A 17,846-nucleotide genomic window follows, 5' to 3' on the forward strand; every position below is an offset into this window, starting at 1 on the left:
TACCTCTATCTTATCTATGCCTTTCATAATTTTAAACGTTTCTATAAGTTCCCCCCTTGTTCTTCTAAATTCCAGTGAGTACAGTCCCAGACAACTCAATCTCTCCTCATAGGCCAACCCCCTCATCTCTGGAATCAACCTGGTGAACAAGGTAAGGTGTTTGTTTAGAAAGCAATGAGGCACAGGACCCGAGGAACCTTGGTGTGTGGATTCAGAAATGGGTTGCCTGTAAAATGCAGAGTAGTAGTAGTGGATGGGAAGCATTCTGCCTGGAAATCGGTGACTATTGGAGTGCCACAAGGATCAATTTTGGGACCCCTTCTCTTTGTGATTTTTATAAATGACCTGGAACGAGCTGTGGAAAGTGTTGAAAGTTGCCGTAGGTTACAAAAGTATATAGACAAGATGCAGAGTTGGGCAGAAAAGTGGCAGATGGAGTTCAAACCAAATAACTGAGAGGGGATACATTTTGGAAGGTCAACCCTGAAGGCTGAGTCCAGGGTTAACAGTCGGATACTGTGTGGAGGAACAGAGGGACCATGGGGTCCAATATTTCTCAAGGCTGTCGCGCTGGTTGATGGGATAATTAAGAGGGCCTAAAGGATGCTGGACTTCATTCGTCGGGAGACTGAGTCGAGAGGACACGTGCAACTCCACAAATCTTAGAATACTGTATACAGTTCCGGTCACCTCATTATAGGAAGGATGTGGAAGTTATGGAGAAGGTGCAGAGGAAACTCACCAGGATGTTGTCTGGATTAGAAAATGAGTCTTGAGGCAGGGTTAGGAGAGCTAGAACTTTTTGCTTTGGAGCGAAGGACAAGAGGTGACTTAATAGAGCTCTACAAGATTCTGAGAGGCAGAGATAAAGTGGACAGCCAGCAACTTTTTCCGCAGGGCAGGGGACATCTTTACGAAGTGAAGGGAAGGGAGTTTAAGGGAGACATCAGGGGTAAGTTTTTTTTAAAAATATACACAGAGTGGTGGGTGCCTGAATGCCTTAAGGGTTATTTTTTTGTTAGGAATATTAGATGGGCACAATATCGAGGGCTGGAAGGCCTGGACTATGCTTTAACTAACTTGCCTTAGGAAGCCCAGAACTTCCAGCGAAACACTGCAGGGATTGTGAAGTGAAAGAGGACAGGTGATGCTTGGCTGCCTCGATAATTATAGGAAACCCACTGATCATCGAGGCAGCCAAGCATCACCTGCCCTCTTTCACTTCATAATCCCTGCACTGGCCCAACCGCACCAGGAAGATCACAAATCATGTATTTATGAACTCAGTGCACCCCTGGCAGCGTTCATCCTTTCCACAAACACAGCCCAGGACGTCAATTGCCAAAAGAAAGGAATACCTTTATTAAAAGTGAGCAGCGTAGAAAGCAGACGGCGTGGATGGGACTCCGATTATCCCAGTGGATTCAGAATGGGTCTGCTTGGGGAAAAGTTTTGGTCACATGATTGGCACTTATTCAAAATAAATCATTTGAAAAAGATCAGAATGTGCAACTTTAAATGCATCAGTCTAAAACCCACAAAGACCCTATTTCCCAATCAGAAGTGCCTCCCGGAACAAAACTTGAATCAAACACAAGTGCAGGAGTTGCTGGGCTGCATCCCAGGGAGTGCCCGGAGACTGCAGGGTTAGGAAATATCTGATTGCCCTCACCTTTTCCCCCCCTTCCCCCATTCCAGGATGGAAGGGATGGAGAGTTGGTCCATCCGCAGTCTCCACAAGCAACCGTTGCTCCATCCTGCAGCATCCTGAGGGCTGTGATGGACAAGCCAATATTCAGCCCCAACGGTGAAGACTCTGCTGCTTTCTCCAGTCCCCATTCATAGGCTGGAGGAGGAAGAATGCAGGAAGTGTACACAGCCACCAATGCAGCAGCTCAAGGCACTAATGCAGGGAGAGCATCAGGCACTGCCAACACTTCAAGAGGGGCTAGAATGTGGAAGGCTGGGAGAGAGGTGGAATGCCATGTTCAGCCTGTGCACTGGGTGACAGAGTGGGGAAGACCTATACCCCAAACTCCCACATGAATGAGAAGGCAGTGCTAAGCAGTGAGAGCTGAAAGGACCCCTCCCTTGAACAGCAGCCCCACAGCAATCCTGCTTGGCCGACCTAAACTGAGAGAAGGAAAGCTGGAGGCACTGAGTAGCTTTGGCTTGTGTTGGAGTTTGGTTGCGGTGGCCTCAAGCAGCCCAGGCCACACCAGGGCAGAGATGGCCAAACATTAAGAGCTCAGAAGCTCCACGTAGTTGGCTGGGAACATGCCATACGTGCCGTCCGCAGCGTAGCCCCTCCACCAGCCCTCGTCAATCTGCTCGATGTTGGTGATGATGTCATCAGGGTCAAAGGAAATCTCCGTGTCATCAGCTAAGAAGAGGAGGGAAGGAAGAGAGGTCAGCCAGACCCGTGCCTGTTAAACCAGCATCACTATCCAGGCATTCTGGGCTAAAACACATCCTAAATTCTCAATCCTCAGCGATCATTCATCAGAACATTCAAATGACTCATTTCATTCACTTCCCTTGAATACAGTGTTGAAGAAAATTGCTTCCTTGGGGAACTGGGAGCATTCATTGGAAAGAGTGGAGAGATGTTCCAGAACCTTGATTAGAATCTCAAAACAAATTGGATCTGTTTTAAATTTGCTCGATCATAGTGGGAAATGGAAAGCACTAGGGAGTTAGAATGAACTCAGTGGGCCTGTCACATCCTGTCTTTACGATTCCATTGCTTACTGAGTGCAAGAAAGATATGACAACACAGGTCAGATCAAGCAATGAAACCTGACCTGGCACTGGATAAGCCCGGGATTAACTTCCCTGTAGTTCTAATGCAGCCTGCAATGTGGAAACTGGAAGAATATAGTTGGACCCATTCCCCTGTAAACTGCAGGCCGGGCTTTGGGGCAGTGGGATCCCACCCCCTGTAGATGGCAGGGTGGGTTTTGGGGCAGGTGGAACCCATCCCACCTGTAGACTGCAGGGCTGGATTATGGGGCAGTGGGAGTCCACCCCCTTGTAGATTGCAGACTGGGTTCTGGGGAAGTTGGAGCTCATCTCTTGTGGACCAAGGGCTGGGTTTTGGAGCAGTGGGAGCCCATTCCTCCCACCCCCCCCAAGCAGACTGCAGGGTCTGGTTTTGGGGTAGTGGAGCCCACCTCCCTTCCCCCCCCCACCCCCCACCGTAGTCTGCAGGCTGCATTTTGGGGTAGCGTGATCCCATTCCCCTGCAGATGTCAGGATGGGTTTTAAGGCAGTGGGATCCCACCCCCTTGTAGACTGCAGGGTTGGGTTTTGCGAGACCTGGAAACAGAAAGTGGGCCCTCCAACACCTGCAGGCTTCACTGCATCCACACCGCAAACACTCTTCGCATAAATCCTCACACCTGGACCCTCAAACAGGTTTTGGATCTTGTGTTAGCACACAGGACTATCAGGGCTGGACAATTTTCAGGATATTTTGGGGTGCAGCAGGACACTTGACAGAGACAGTGGTTTTTGCTGTCCCCATTACACCCACGTTAAGCAGTGGGGGCTAATTTCCCCCAAGACTCTGGTCGCGAGGTCAACCTGCTGGGCTGTGCCCCTCCCCCTTATTTAGGTGTCAGCTGGACTTGTGGGATTCCTGAAAGGTTCAGGTCTGAAACATCGGCTGCCTCTTCCTTCCTGTGGATGCTGCATGACCTGTTGAGTTTCTCCAGCATCTTTGGGTGTTGTGCAAGTTTACGCACATTATGTTGTTGTGAATTTAGCAAGTGGACCTACCTGCCTGATAGTCATACAATGCCCTGGCACACAGCCCCTGCAACTGGGTCTCCACAGCTTCATACACACCAGAATCTTCAGTAGCAGCCTGGCTTCCCATCACCTGAAGGACAGAGATCAGGAAAATTGAAAATGAACGATATCCAGCTAAAGGAATAATGTACATGCATGCCGTTGTATAGGACGATCCGAACTAAAAATTTCATTAAAATCAGGGTCGCCCCATATGCTGTACATCTCGCGTATGCCCTGTGTTATTTGCAAAATCTCGCGCTCCTCCGTGGGGTCCATCCACCCAAACCGACTGCTGTCAGCTCTGTACAGGCTTTAAACGGCCTGTTATAGAAGCCGACGGTGGTTTATTTTTAAAAATCAAAATATCGTAATTTGCTTTTAACAGCATCCACTGGTCAGCAGTAGATGCCGGATTCTGGGGGGGGGGGGGGGGGGCATCCTATATAAAGGCATAATACAGTCATCTTTCTCAAGCATCGATGGAGTGAGTTCCTGTTGAATCTTCAGGCAGCACACTAGAGATCACCAATTCTCAGCACCCACCTTTACCAATTAGAGATGTTCCCTCTGCTCCTGGAAATGCGTTCTCCCTGCTCTCTCCCTCTAAACCCCTTCACAATTCTAAATGCTTCTACACCCAGTCACTCCCGGTGCAAAGGGTCTCTCTATTGGCCATTTACATCTCCTATAAGCAGTCACCCCATTTCCCTTGGTGGTATCTGCCCAGCATTACACTGGGAGTGGGTAGGTGAGGCGTCGACACGGGTGACGTTAACCAGGAAGACTTGCCTCACTAACAGGCGCCACATGTCGCTGCTCTTCTTTTTGTTCCTCCGGTTCTTGGTAGATATCATCATGCTCTAGCGTGTCGGAGTGGTGGAACTGCCAGGAGGAGCCTTCTTCACTCTTGCTTTTCTCCGCTGCAGTTCCCAGAACAAAAGCAGGGGATTAGTCTGAGACCCAAAAAAAGGCAGCCACACACTCACCATCCCCTGAAACCAACACACACAGAATACAGATACAACTCAGGCCAGGCAGTGCCCATGGGGAAGAGAGAAACACCCTCAACAGGCCAGCTCATTGACCACAACACAGAATCCAGATACAACTCAGGCCAGGCAGTGCCCATGGGGAAGAGAGAAACACCCTCAACAGGTCAGCTCATTGACCACAACACAGAATCCAGATACAACTCAGGCCAGGCAGTGCCCATGGGGAAGAGAGAAACACCCTCAACAGGTCAGCTCATTGACCACAACACAGAATCCAGATACAACACAGGCCAGGCAGTGCCCATGGGGAAGAGAGAAACACCCTCAACAGGTCAGCTCATTGACCACAACACAGAATCCAGATACAACACAGGCCAGGCAGTGCCCATGGGGAAGAGAGAAACACCCTCAACAGGTCAGTTCATTGACCACAACACAGAATCCAGATACAACTCAGCTTTTAATTCAGATTTGAAACTTCTGCTGATGATCAATGGTGGTGTCCATAGCTAATCCCATACCACAGCCAGACGCAGCATCGTATTGCATCGAACGCAAACTGAAGGGAAGTCAGTTCCTCTCTCTCTCCTCATCCAGATCCCATATTGAACCTTACCCAAGTTCTGCAGCAACTAGTCGCAGGTCACCTAAAGGATTCCAATGGGTCACTCTACAGTTCATTTGTGTGGTTACTGGGGAGCTCACAACCACTCACCACTTCCCACTGCTCTGTACTACAGGTAAAGCATACCCTGATTTGGGAAACAAATCCAGCAATCAAAGAACTGGAGGCACTCATGTCGCATTGTGAGTTTCAGGAGGAAACATTTCCACCCACAACAATCCAAGACAAGTGCAGACACAAATGCCCTGGCCCACCATGTCCGTGCACTGACCCTTCAGCCAATGATCTTAAGCAGGCCTCTGTGCATCGACCCCCTCAGCCCATGACCTTGCGCAGACCCCGCACGCACCGACCCCTCAGCTCGTGACCTTGGGCAGACCCCGCACGCACCGACCCCTCAGCCAGTGACCATGAGCAGATCCACATGCACCGACCCCTCAACCCATGACCCTGGACAGACTTGGATGCACCGACCCCTCAGCCTGTGTCCTTGCACAGACCTACGTGCACTGACCCCTCAGCCCATGACCTTGGGCAGACCCGCTCACACTGACCCCTCAGCTCGTGACCTTAGGCAGATCCACATGCACCGACCCCTCAACCCATGACCCTGGACAGACTCTGATGGACCGACCCCTCACCCGTGTCCTTGCGCAGACCCATGTGCACTGACCCCTCAGCCTGTGACCTTGGGCAGACCCACGTAGACCAACTCATCAGCCCGTGACCCTGGACAGACCCACATGCACTGACTCCTGAGCTGGGGACATACCGTTCCAATCTGTCTCTGGCTCCTCGGTCTTCGCTTCCATCCTTTCATGGACACTCTGAGGAATCTCTGGTGAGGATTGGATGTGAAAACAAGTTTGTCAACAGATTTCTAAACCTGTGATCAGCTCGCACTTGCTGAAAATGTTTTCCGTCAGAGAAATCAGCTCAAGGTGGGCTCCCAGGATCGGAACTACCCTGACCTGGGGACTGCATGATCACCAGGCGCTAGGAATTAACCCAAAGTTGTGGAAATCAGAGGTTGTGCAGTAAAACCCCTGGTGCCCAGCAACTACGGGGATTGGTCGATGCTAGATGAGTGAGTTTTCTGGTTGCTTGTGACTGAGAAAATTGCTTCCTTGGGGAACTGGGAGCATTCATTGGAAAGAGTGGAGAGATGTTCCAGAACCTTGATTAGAATCTCAAAACAAATTGGATCTGTTTTAAATTTGCTCGATCATAGTGGGAAATGGAAAGCACTAGGGAGTTAGAATGAACTCAGTGGGCCTGTCACATCCTGTCATTACGATTCCATTGCTTACTGAGTGCAAGAAAGATATGACAACACAGGTCAGATCAAGCAATGAAACCTGACCTGGCACTGGAGAAGCCCGGGATTAACTTCCCTGTAGTTCTAATGCAGCCTGCAATGTGGAAACTGGAAGAATATAGTTGGACCCATTCCCCTGTAAACTGCAGGCCGGGCTTTGGGGCAGTGGGATCCCACCCCCTGTAGATGGCAGGGTGGGTTTTGGGGCAGGTGGAACCCATCCCACCTGTAGACTGCAGGGCTGGATTATGGGGCAGTGGGAGTCCACCCCCTTGTAGATTGCAGACTGGGTTCTGGGGAAGTTGGAGCTCATCTCTTGTGGACCAAGGGCTGGGTTTTGGAGCAGACTGCAGGGTCTGGTTTTGGGGTAGTGGAGCCCACCTCCCTTCCCCCCCCCACCCCCCACCGTAGTCTGCAGGCTGCATTTGAGAACCAATTTATTTTCCACTATATTTTTTTTGCCAGTTGTTTGAATTCCAGACAACAGGGGCTTTACTGTACAAAGATCTCTAATCAACGCCTTCAAGATTACACAATGGTTTCCAGTCTCTATGCAACGATGGATCCATGACGATGGAGGTAAACGAGGCCGAGTAAATCCCATCAGGAATTCAGAAGGGTTTCTACTCAGAGCAGAGAACTCCTGACCTCAAATTAATGAGCAAATCACAAACTGCATTTAAGGCACAGCTAGCTAAGCAGAAGGGTGAAAGGAATGGACAGACATGATGAACAGACAGACATTGCGCAGTTGAAGCTCTGGAGGAACCTGCAAAAAAGAGAATGATTCACCGCAAGTCAGATTCACATTATCCAGCCTGTGATTGACAAGCTGAGGTCCAATAAAACCCAGATATCCAGTCACATGGTGCAACGGGCAGACTAATCATGGATTGAACACATGACGTGGGAGGGAGCCAACAGATTTTGTCATTCGTCCCATCCCCCCATCGCTGATTCTACCCCAGTCCCACCCCACATGCAGATGCAAACCTGCAGGTACTGGCTGTGTAGGTGAGCAGACAGGCGAGGGAGGGGACTCAAACTGGTTGTTCCGAGACTGCAGGAAAGGGCTCTTCAACTTGCCTGGCAGAGAAAAGAAGCAGGTAAAACACAAGCATCAAACAGAATAAATAAGCTGGACTGTTAGACACACGATAGGTCCAAGCCAGGGACTGCGCACAAGGCTCACACTGCGAATCACGTAGTAAACTGCTTCATTCATCACTCTCCAGTGTGACACCAACGTCAAAACTACACACTGAGGTATTGATGCAGGGAAACCAGATGCTGTCTCTGAGCTCAACTATTTCTTTAAACAAGACAAACTCAGCATTTATTTCCATCAGTGAGTGATGGTGGTAAGCCTCCTTGATCCATTGTATACAGTTAAGTGAGGAGTTCGGGGTCCAGACCCAGCAATAGTGGAGGAAAGGTGATACATTTCCAGCTGTCGGTCTTGACTGCCCTCACCTCAGATCGGGGGGCCCTGGAGCTCCAGTGGGATTGTGCTTCTGGTCTGGGAATACAACGCTTCAACTCCTGAACATCACAGAGCAGGATACCCTGCCTGGCCGATACATTCCCCAGGCAGGCAACTCGACAGAGGAACAGAATATATACATAGGTACAACATGCAGACAGTGAAAGTCTTGCTGCAGCTTCCCAGGAACAGAAAACACACCACATAACAATGCTAAGAAGAGCAAAAAAAATGTAAAAGAAAGAGGAAGTTGGTCATCGTACAAAAATGTGCCGAGTCAGTCGCGTAGACCGACAGTTCGGGCGCCTGCCTACATTTTGCTCGTCCCTTGATGAAGGGCTCAAGCCCAAAACGTCGGTCATGTATCTTTAAATTTAGACTCTTTTGGCCCATGAGTCCAGTTGACCTGTTTTGAACGGTGGGAGGAAACTGGCGCATCCGGGGGAGTCCTGTGCAGATGACCACTCTGGGTTTGACCCTGCTCGCTGGTGCTGAAAAGTGTTACGCTAACCGTGCCGACCCCTTTGCTACATAAAGGACACTGTTTGACCTGCCGAGTTTCTCCAGCTTTGTGTTTTTACTTCAACCATGGTGTCTGCAGACTTTCGTGTTTTACTCGCGCAGACACAGATCTTTAATGGTCTGCAGTAGTATTGTGGGATGGGTACAGAGAGGTTCAGATCTCAAGTCAGGTCAAGTTCATTGCTCAAGTACAACCTGACGAAACAACGTTCTCCGGTCCTCAGTGCAAAACACCCAGACACACAACCAGATATAACTCACATACAGACAAACAGTACATGTGCAGGACTAGTAAGTAATTGATGTAAATAAAGATTGTTTCATGAATGAGTCTCGGATGGTCAGTGTGAGCAGTTCCTTTGGTCGTTCAGTGCTCTCACTGCTCGTGGGGAAGAAGCGGTTCCTCTTTCTGGTGGCGCTGGCTCAGATCCTGGTGACACCAAGATGGTTGGAGGAGCAGGTAGTGTTGAAGAAATCAAAAGGCTGCAGAGAGACTTGGACATTTTAGGAGATTGGACAAAGAAATGGCAGATGAAATACGATGTTGAGAAATGCACGTTTTGAAAGAGAGAAAATAAACAGGCAGATTATTATTTAGATGGAGAGAAAATTCAAAATTCGGAAGTGCAAAGGGACTATAGATTAACCACCAGGATGGATCGACAGTAAAGAAAGCGAATGCTATGCTAAGAGGAACAGTATATAAGGGTAAAGAGGTGTTGATGAGGTTCTTATGGGGCACTGGTGAGACTTCATCTGGAGTAGTGTGTGCAGTTTTGGGCCCCATATCTTAGAAGGGATGGACTGATGTTGGAGAGAGTTCAGAGAAGATTTATGTGGATGATTCCTGGAATGCAAGGGCTAACATGAGGAGCGTTTATTGGCTCTTGGACTGTATTCATTGGAGTATAGAAGAATGAGAGTGGATCTCATCGAAACATTTCGAATGCTGAAAGGACTGGACAGAGTAGAACAAGATGTTTCCCTTGGTGGGTGAGCCCAGCACAAGAGGGCACATTTTTAGAATTAGAAGGGACCCATTTAAAAGAGATGAGGAGAATTTTTTTTTAACCAGAGGATCATGGATTTGTAGAATTCATTGCCACATACAGTTGTAGAGGCCCGATCATTATAGGAGTTTAAGGAGGAGACCAATAGGATTCTAATTAGTCAGGATATCAAGGGATATGGGGAAAAGGCCAGAAATTGGAACCAGATATAATAGTTTAGCTCATAGTGGAGTGGCGGAGAAGATTCAATGGGCCGAATAGCCTACTTCTGTTCCTTTATCTTGCGATCTTATGACCCACGCATCACTGCCCTCACCTCGGACCAAGGGACCTGCACATCACTGCCCTCACCTCGGACCAGGGGACCTGCATATCACTGCCCTCGCCTCCATGCAGCCTGGACCAGAGAACACAAGATATAAGAGCAGAATTAGGTCCATCGAGTCTGCTCCACCATTCTATTATGAGCTGATCCATCCTGCCACTCAGCCCCACTCCCCGGTCTTCTCCCTGTAATCCTTGATCCCCTGACTAATCAAATACCTGTCAATCTCTGCCTTAAATACACCCAAAAACCTCACTTTTATAGCTGCCTGTGGCAACAAGTTCCACAGACTCACAACCATCCGGTTAAAGAAATTGTTCTGCATCTCTGTTTTAAACTGTCACCCTTTTATCCTTAAGTTGTGTCCTCTTATCGTCCCCTAGCATGGGTAACAACCTTGTTACATCTACTCTGTAAGGGCCTTTCGGCATTTAAAATCTCCATGAGGTTCCCCTTCATCCTTCTGTACTCCAATGAGTGCAGTCCAAGAGCCAACAGACGTTCCTCATATTTAGTTCCTGATATCAATCTGGTAAGTCTTCTTTGAACCTTCAACACCAGCTTGCCTTTTCTCAAACTGTACTCAGTGCTCCAAGTGAGGTCCCATCAGTGCCCTATAGAGCCTCAACATTACATCCCTGCTCTTATATTGAATTCCTCTAGAAATGAATGCTGACATTGCATTCACCACCTTCACCACCAACTCAACCTGGAGGTTAACGCTCAAGATATACTGCACGAGGACCCTCAAGTCCCTTTGCACCGAATTTTGAATTTTCTCCCCATCTAAATAATAGTCTGTCCGTCTATTTCTTGTATGAAAATGTATGATTGTACACTAACATTGTATTTCATCTGCCACCTTGTTGCCTGTTCTCCTAATTTATCCAAGTCCCTCTGCAGCCTTTCCGTATGCTCAGCACTACCTGCCCTACCACCTATTTTGATATCATCTGTGAGTAACATTGTGGGCTTCAGCAGTTCCCCATGAAGGGTTGCTGCTCTTTCGGTCCCAAGGAAACACCAGAAGCAAAGCATGAGTTGGCACAGCACAGTGAGAGATGTTAGCGAAAGCACAGGGACAAATGAGGAAGGCTGCACAACCACAGTAAACAAGGTAAATGAAGCACTCTGACGTCTTCTTCCTTCTGGCTCTCCATCCTATAGGATGACGATGGTTCCTTTCAGTCAGTTTGTGGGGTTTGATGGGAGGATCCCCCATTCCTCAGAAATTAGCGTGCGCGCAAATGGATTTCGGGGAGTAGGGGGTTGCACAGGTCCAGACCCACTCTCTCAACATCCCTTCCCGGATCCAGCGGCCTGATAAGGTCCAAGATGGCTGGGGAAAGTTCTGTTGCAGAGAATGGCCAGACCAACCTTCGATGTAAGGGATGATCTTTCCACACATGTACGTGTTGGCTAGACGGCCATTGACCCTACAAGAGGGTACATCTGCCTTTTTCATCCTGCAGAGTGTCCAGCCACCCTCCACACCAAGCAAGTCTGGTGGGGCAGCCAGTTTAATCACTGACCATCTGACAGATAGTACTCAGTTACATGGTACCAGTAGCACTCGACGAGTGACCTGGCGTATTTGGACGTAACTAACCAGCAACAAGACAAGCTGTTATCATATCCTGCCTGGTATCTCATTTGTATGGTGAAATTAGCATTACAATAGAATAGTTCAATTAGTTTACAAATTATCCAATCCAGACAAAATTCTGTACATTAAACTGTGGTAATGAAATGTAACTGTGCACATCAAGAGATCGCAGCTGCCACTTGCTGCAACTCAGACCAGATGCAGCAGCTCAATATACATCATATTCATGGAGCAGTGCACAGCTCGCAACCTCAATATTCTCTGAGCAACAGCTCATCCTTGGCTTCTGTGGGTTTGCGGAGCGTGAAGAACAGCAAAAGCCTGTGGTTAAAAATTCTGAGTACCCTGATGTCCGAAGAGAGAAGTCTCTCACACTTCTTCATCCTGATACTGGGTCCAAGCTTGGAGTGCTTTCTCCCCATGAATGCCCCCTGACCGCAGTCCCTCCAACTTCCGACTGCTGGTTCAAGATTCCAGTATTGGCAGCTGCTGCTGTTTCTCTCGCTGTCCCCTCCCCCAAAGAAGTTTCCAGTTCGGTGTGCAGGATGAGCTGTTTGTACACAACACTATTTGCTTGCCCTGAAAGGGAGATCATGAAGCTGGAAAGAATTCAGAAAGATTTATGACGTTGCTGGGACCAGAGGGATGGAGCTCCAAGGAAAGGAGGTTTATAACATCAGGGGACAGTGAGTAGATAAACCATCACCCAGATTAGAAGAGTCTAAAATTGGAGGGAAAAGGTGCAAGGAGTGGGAGATTGAAAGGGGACTCAAAGAGCAACTTTTCCACAGAATGTAGAACATGATTCCAGAGGAAGAGAGAGAGCAAGTAACTGTGCCATTGAAAATGCATTTGATGGAAAGGAAGAAGGGTTATGGACCAAATGCAGGAAAGTGGGACTGGATAGATGGGCAACATGGTCAGCATGGATATGTTGGGCTGAAGGGCCCTTGTCTGTGCTGCAGAGTGCCATGACTATCCAAGATGCATTAGAATTAAATGGAGAAGAAAGGAGAAGGGTTTAGATAAGAAGCCAACTGTGGAAAAATAAAAATGGTGGTGTTGCCGGAACTGCTGGTGCAAATACAGAACGGAGAAAGAGTGCTGCTCCGAGAGGTTCAACCACCTGATCCTAATGCCAGCGGCTCTGCGCAGCCATTAAATGGCTCAAGATGTGCCCAAGATGTCAGTGCCGGTGTTAGCACCAGCCATGACAGGTTGAAGACTGGAGGAGCAGCGGACCTCGGTGCAGGGCACCAGTAATGGGGAGAAACCCCCACTGAGATAGAGAAGCATGGGACATGACCCTATAGGACGGTGACCTGGCAGCGGACCAGCGAGAGGCTCAGCGGCTGAGAGACCCACACAGGCTGCAGGCAACTTTCAGTCAGAGGACCCACACAGGCCGCGGGCTGCCTGAGACTAGATCATGGGAACCAGGTATTGAACCAGGATTCGAGAGGGTGGTGAGGGCAAGGAGGGCCTTGGGTTCTGAAGGCTTCATGATCGCATCGGATTTCTGGATCTGGAGCTCAGGTTGCCGATGGATCGAATAGAAAGCTGTGTGGCTGCAGGAATGCTGGAGGTGAATCCATGGACACTCAGTGTCTCTGAAGGGAATTCTGCTTCTACTTCTCTCGTACTGTAAAGGGCATAGAGAGATACTATTGGTGATTCTGTCTGCTTTACATGGAATATTACTTGTTCTGTACTATTAGATGACAATAAAGGAATCTTGAGTTTAAATGATGACATTCGCAGTGGGAAATGATGACATACCCAGTTCGCTGAACTTCATATGTCATCATTTCCCACTGCGTGTGTCATCATTTCCCACTGCGTGTGTCATCATTTCCCACTGCGTGTGTCATCATTTCCCACTGCGTGTGTCATCATTTCCCACTGCGTGTGTCATCATTTCCCACTGCGTGTGTCATCATTTCCCACTGCGTGTGTCATCATTTCCCACTGCGTGTGTCATCATTTCCCACTGCGTGTGTCATCATTTCCCACTGCGTGTGTCATCATTTCCCACTGCGTGTGTCATCATTTCCCACTGCGTGTGTCATCATTTCCCACTGCGTGTGTCATCATTTCCCACTGCGTGTGTCATCATTTCCCACTGCGTGTGTCATCATTTCCCACTGCGTGTGTCATCATTTCCCACTGCGTGTGTCATCATTTCCCACTGCGTGTGTCATCATTTCCCACTGCGTGTGTCATCATTTCCCACTGCGTATGTCATCATTTCCCACTGCGTATGTCATCATTTCCCACTGCGTATGTCATCATTTCCCACTGCGTATGTCATCATTTAAACTCAAGATTCCTTTATTGTCATCTAATAGTACAGAACATGTAATATTCCATGTAAAGCAAACAGAATCACTATTAGTATCTCCCTGTGCCCCTTACAGTACAAGATATGGAGAAGCAGAATTCCCTTCAGAGACACTGAGTGTCCGTAGATTCACCTCCAGCATTCCTGTGGGAAATGATGAGATACGGACTGAGTCACTGATAAGTTTTACAGGAGTTTGTCTTGCCCCAGTGTTATCCATAGCTTCTTAAGAGCTGACACCCAGAGTTTAGACCTTTATATAAAGTAAGGTGATCAAGCTGCTCAGTAGTTGGATCTAATGACGCCAGGGTTGCAAGTTCAGCGAACTAGGAATGACTTGGATGAATCTGATTTGTGACTAAAACCTGTGATAGCAAAATGTCCTGGACTATTGTAAATCTGTGACTCAACGGGCAGGTTCAGCTAACTATATCAGTAGGTCGGCATGTTCAGCTGGGCAGTGAGATTAGGAGGACATTAAAGCGACATTCAGTTGCAGTAACCAGTGAGACCATTCCATGCAGTTGACTACACTCTCAGGCATATCTCTCTGAATCAATGTAGTGCCCAAGCCCTGCTGTTGAGAATCGTGGCTGTGGGGCGATGAGAAGCCATTACCTGGCTGCGTGCTCGCATTAACTGCAGACGGGTCTGCCAACCTGCAACGCTCACGCTCCTTGAACAGCTCCTTTGGATTCACTGATCTTTGGGAAATGATGGAAGCCGCCTCCTGCAGAGAGAGCAATAGCAAGCGGTGAGAGCAGGAATTCACAAGCAGTTTTTTGTAGGCGCCACCAGTATTCCAGATCAGTGAGCACAATGTGGCACACCTCTGCAAGCACGCCCACACTTCTTGGCAGAAAGCCTGGCTTTGTTCAATTTTCTCTAAACTACCATGTTGCCAGCAAACTTCTGTTGGGCCCTGCCAAACCTGCAATGCCTTAACAGCCTACAGTTTATGGGTTCAAAACCATGACTGGAATTCTCTGCCCCTGGAGGAGGCCAGGCAATTGGATGCATTTAAGGTGGAGAGAGATAATCATTTGAAAGATTGGGGAACAGAGGCCAGAAAAGAACCACCCTGACCATATTAAGGGGTGAGTGATCTTCTGCTTCTATCCTGTGTTTTTGAATGTTTACCAGATGCCCGAGCATCTATCCAAGTTGATGTCTAAGCACAGAATCCAATCTCAGTGGACAGTATGGAATTGGACATTAAATGATCTTCTCTTAAATCCCCGGGCATTATTTTGAAGAGTAAAGGAGTGACCAGAGTGTCTTACTGACCTCCCAACCAACGGGACAGATTTCAGATTTATTGTCAGAGTACATAGATGACATCATAAGATTCTTTTTCCAGTGGCCCAGGCAGAATAATGGTAGCACAAAAACTGCACGCAATGTGCAATAGAGAGAGAGGGAAAAAAATTAATAAGTGCACAAGTACAAGTCCTTAAATGAGTCTCTGATTGAATTTATTGTTGAGGAGTCTGATGGTGGAGGGGGAGCAGCTGTTCCTGAACCTGGTGGAGCAGGTCTTGTGGCCCCTAACCTCCTTCCTGATGGCAGCAGTGAGAACAGAGCCTGTGCTGGGTGATGGGGATCCTTGATGATTGCTGTTGCTCTCCAACAGCAGAGTCTCCTGTAGATGTTCTCGATGGTGGGGTGGGTTTTGCCTCTGATCTCCTGGGCTGTGTCAACTACCTTTCGCAGGGGTTTCTACTCGAGGTATTGGTGTCCCCATCACCAGACCGCGATGCAGCCGGTCAGCACACTTTCCACCATACCTCTGTAGATATTTGCCACCATTTCTGATGTCAATCTAAACATCTGCAATTAGAGGTGCTGACATGTTTTTATCATGATGCCATTGGTGTGTTGGGTCCAGGAAAGATACTGAGATAGTGACTCCCAAGAGCTTGTATTTGCTCACCCTTTCCACCTCTGATTCCCCCATGATCACTGGGTCGTACACTTCTGGCTTTCCCTTTCTGAAGTCAACAGATTGAGATCTTCACTCTCAGGATTGTGGCCACTTGCAGTGTAGAGTGGCCGTTGCAATTCCCACACTGTGACATCTCTGAAAAAGCATTAATGTCTTTAATTTCTCCTGCTGACAAACATTTACCGAATCTCTGAGGATGTTCTATCCACTCTCAGCAGCTTTTGGTGGAAGGGAGTTCTGGATGCCCTATGTAAAATTACCATCAAATGCCAGATTCCAAGTGTAAGCTGAAGTCTCTGACCCATTGACACCCATCAAACAAGGACCAGAGCGTGTCCGGTGGCACCTCGTCAGGGCCACAACCTTTCTCTCACTCTCAGGTCAAGGAGCAGGTCATTGACCAGGAAAAGGAGAGAGGCACATGTCTCAGGTGGTGAGGCAGAGATGATGCAGCGTTTCATTCCAAGTGAACATCACCACCAATCTGACCTGGTCCAAACATGTGGACCAAGAAACTGCACCAAGTTCTCTACTTTCTCAGAAGCTAGAGGAAATTCGCCAAGTCCCCAACATCTCTCACAACTTTCCCAGACACACCACAGAAAGTACCCTGTTCTGGGTGTATTGCAGTGTGGGACAGGAACTGCTCTGCCCAAGGCCACAAGAAACTGCATAGTTGTGAACCCAGCTCAGGTTGTCACCAAATCCCCCCACCAAAACCGTCTACACCTCCCGTTGGCTCGGGAAAGCTGCAAACTCATTGAAGGACCCATTCACCTTGCCATCCAGTTCCCAACAAAATAGGAACCCCACATCCTTTTGATGTAAAGGCAACAACACAGACCATGCAGAAACAGGAGAATGGTCAGCATACCGACGCCTTTTCAATGGACTGGCTTCTCTTGAACCCCTTGCGCATCTCTGCTTGATATTCCTGTTCCTGTTCATTCTACAAAACAACCAAGACTCAGTGTTAGAGGCAGTAAACAAGCCTGCTCAGCACCGGAGATCCTGTGATGGTGACGATGGCCAAAGCTCATCACATGGACACAACATCGAAACATGCAGCAGTAACAAGATTTGAAGCCAGTGAACCAATCAACATGGGAACACCCTCAACGCATTGGATCCGTACTGACCAAACACCCATACATCAACCCTACAATCATCCCATGATTACAGTAAACCCGCCCAAGTATCTACCACCTATGGGATTGGTATATGCCATTTAAGTGAATTTTCTGATTGCTTGAGATTGTGGTGCATGATTGGTGAATTAATGGTGAGGCTTGCCAATTTTAAACTTCTCTATTTTTAACATTTATTTTCTGCAATTTTTGCTGGTACACTGCTGACTGAAATAACACACAACCAGACAGGTTGAACTCAGTGAGCAGAACTGATTTATTGCAGGCTGCCTGGCTGGCCTTGTACTCCCAGTCTGGACCTGGCTGAGAACCATGCTGGGGGCACTGACGTCATCAGGGTGTCATGTGGGTCCCCAAGTGCGGGCTTCTGAGCCTGGTGCCAAGGTTGAAGGGGAGAACCCCGACAGCACCATTTTGGCCAGCTGCCCCGCCGCGTGTGTTACAAGTGGGGCCAGTTCACCTGCCTAATGGCGTGCCACCACACAGCAATCCCCCCAAGAACTGGCATGTCCTTTTTAGTTGGGCAGCCTCGCTTCTTGGGCTGGGCCACAACTACTGGTTCGGTGGGGTCGAGGTGTGCTGGCTTCAGCCTGTCCACCATAAACAGTTCCCTCCTACCGCCGATGTCCAGCGTGAATGTGGATGACTTTGTACGGCCCTTTGTAAGGCCTCTGCAGAGATGCCGTGGTCGGGCCTCGCTGAATAAAAACGTACTCCGCAGAGTGCAGCTCACTGG

At 48.5% G+C, this 17,846-nt stretch overlaps 1 protein-coding gene across 4 annotated transcripts in view; it reads right to left on the reverse strand.

Moving 5' to 3' along the window:
• Nucleotides 1-1,338: 1,338 nt before the first annotated feature.
• The window catches only part of LOC138753925 (drebrin-like protein B), a 33,449-nt gene continuing 16,941 nt past the window's right edge, over nucleotides 1,339-17,846 (reverse strand). For 2 of the 4 annotated variants that reach the window (XM_069917492.1, XM_069917489.1), the window contains 7 exons: nucleotides 16,837-16,911; nucleotides 14,636-14,747; nucleotides 7,724-7,816; nucleotides 6,185-6,250; nucleotides 4,585-4,715; nucleotides 3,781-3,883; nucleotides 1,339-2,383 (listed from right to left, as the gene is read on the reverse strand). In XM_069917492.1, coding sequence (XP_069773593.1) covers nucleotides 2,241-2,383; nucleotides 3,781-3,883; nucleotides 4,585-4,715; nucleotides 6,185-6,250; nucleotides 7,724-7,816; nucleotides 14,636-14,747; nucleotides 16,837-16,911 — 723 coding nt within the window. In that variant the 3' untranslated portion in view covers nucleotides 1,339-2,240. The remainder of the gene's footprint in view (nucleotides 2,384-3,780; nucleotides 3,884-4,584; nucleotides 4,716-6,184; nucleotides 6,251-7,723; nucleotides 7,817-14,635; nucleotides 14,748-16,836; nucleotides 16,912-17,846) is intronic. The other 2 variants (XM_069917490.1, XM_069917491.1) reach the window with 2 other exon arrangements.

The sequence above is a fragment of the Narcine bancroftii genome, chromosome 2 (assembly GCF_036971445.1).
Source record: "Narcine bancroftii isolate sNarBan1 chromosome 2, sNarBan1.hap1, whole genome shotgun sequence".
NCBI classification, from domain to species: domain Eukaryota; kingdom Metazoa; phylum Chordata; class Chondrichthyes; order Torpediniformes; family Narcinidae; genus Narcine; species Narcine bancroftii.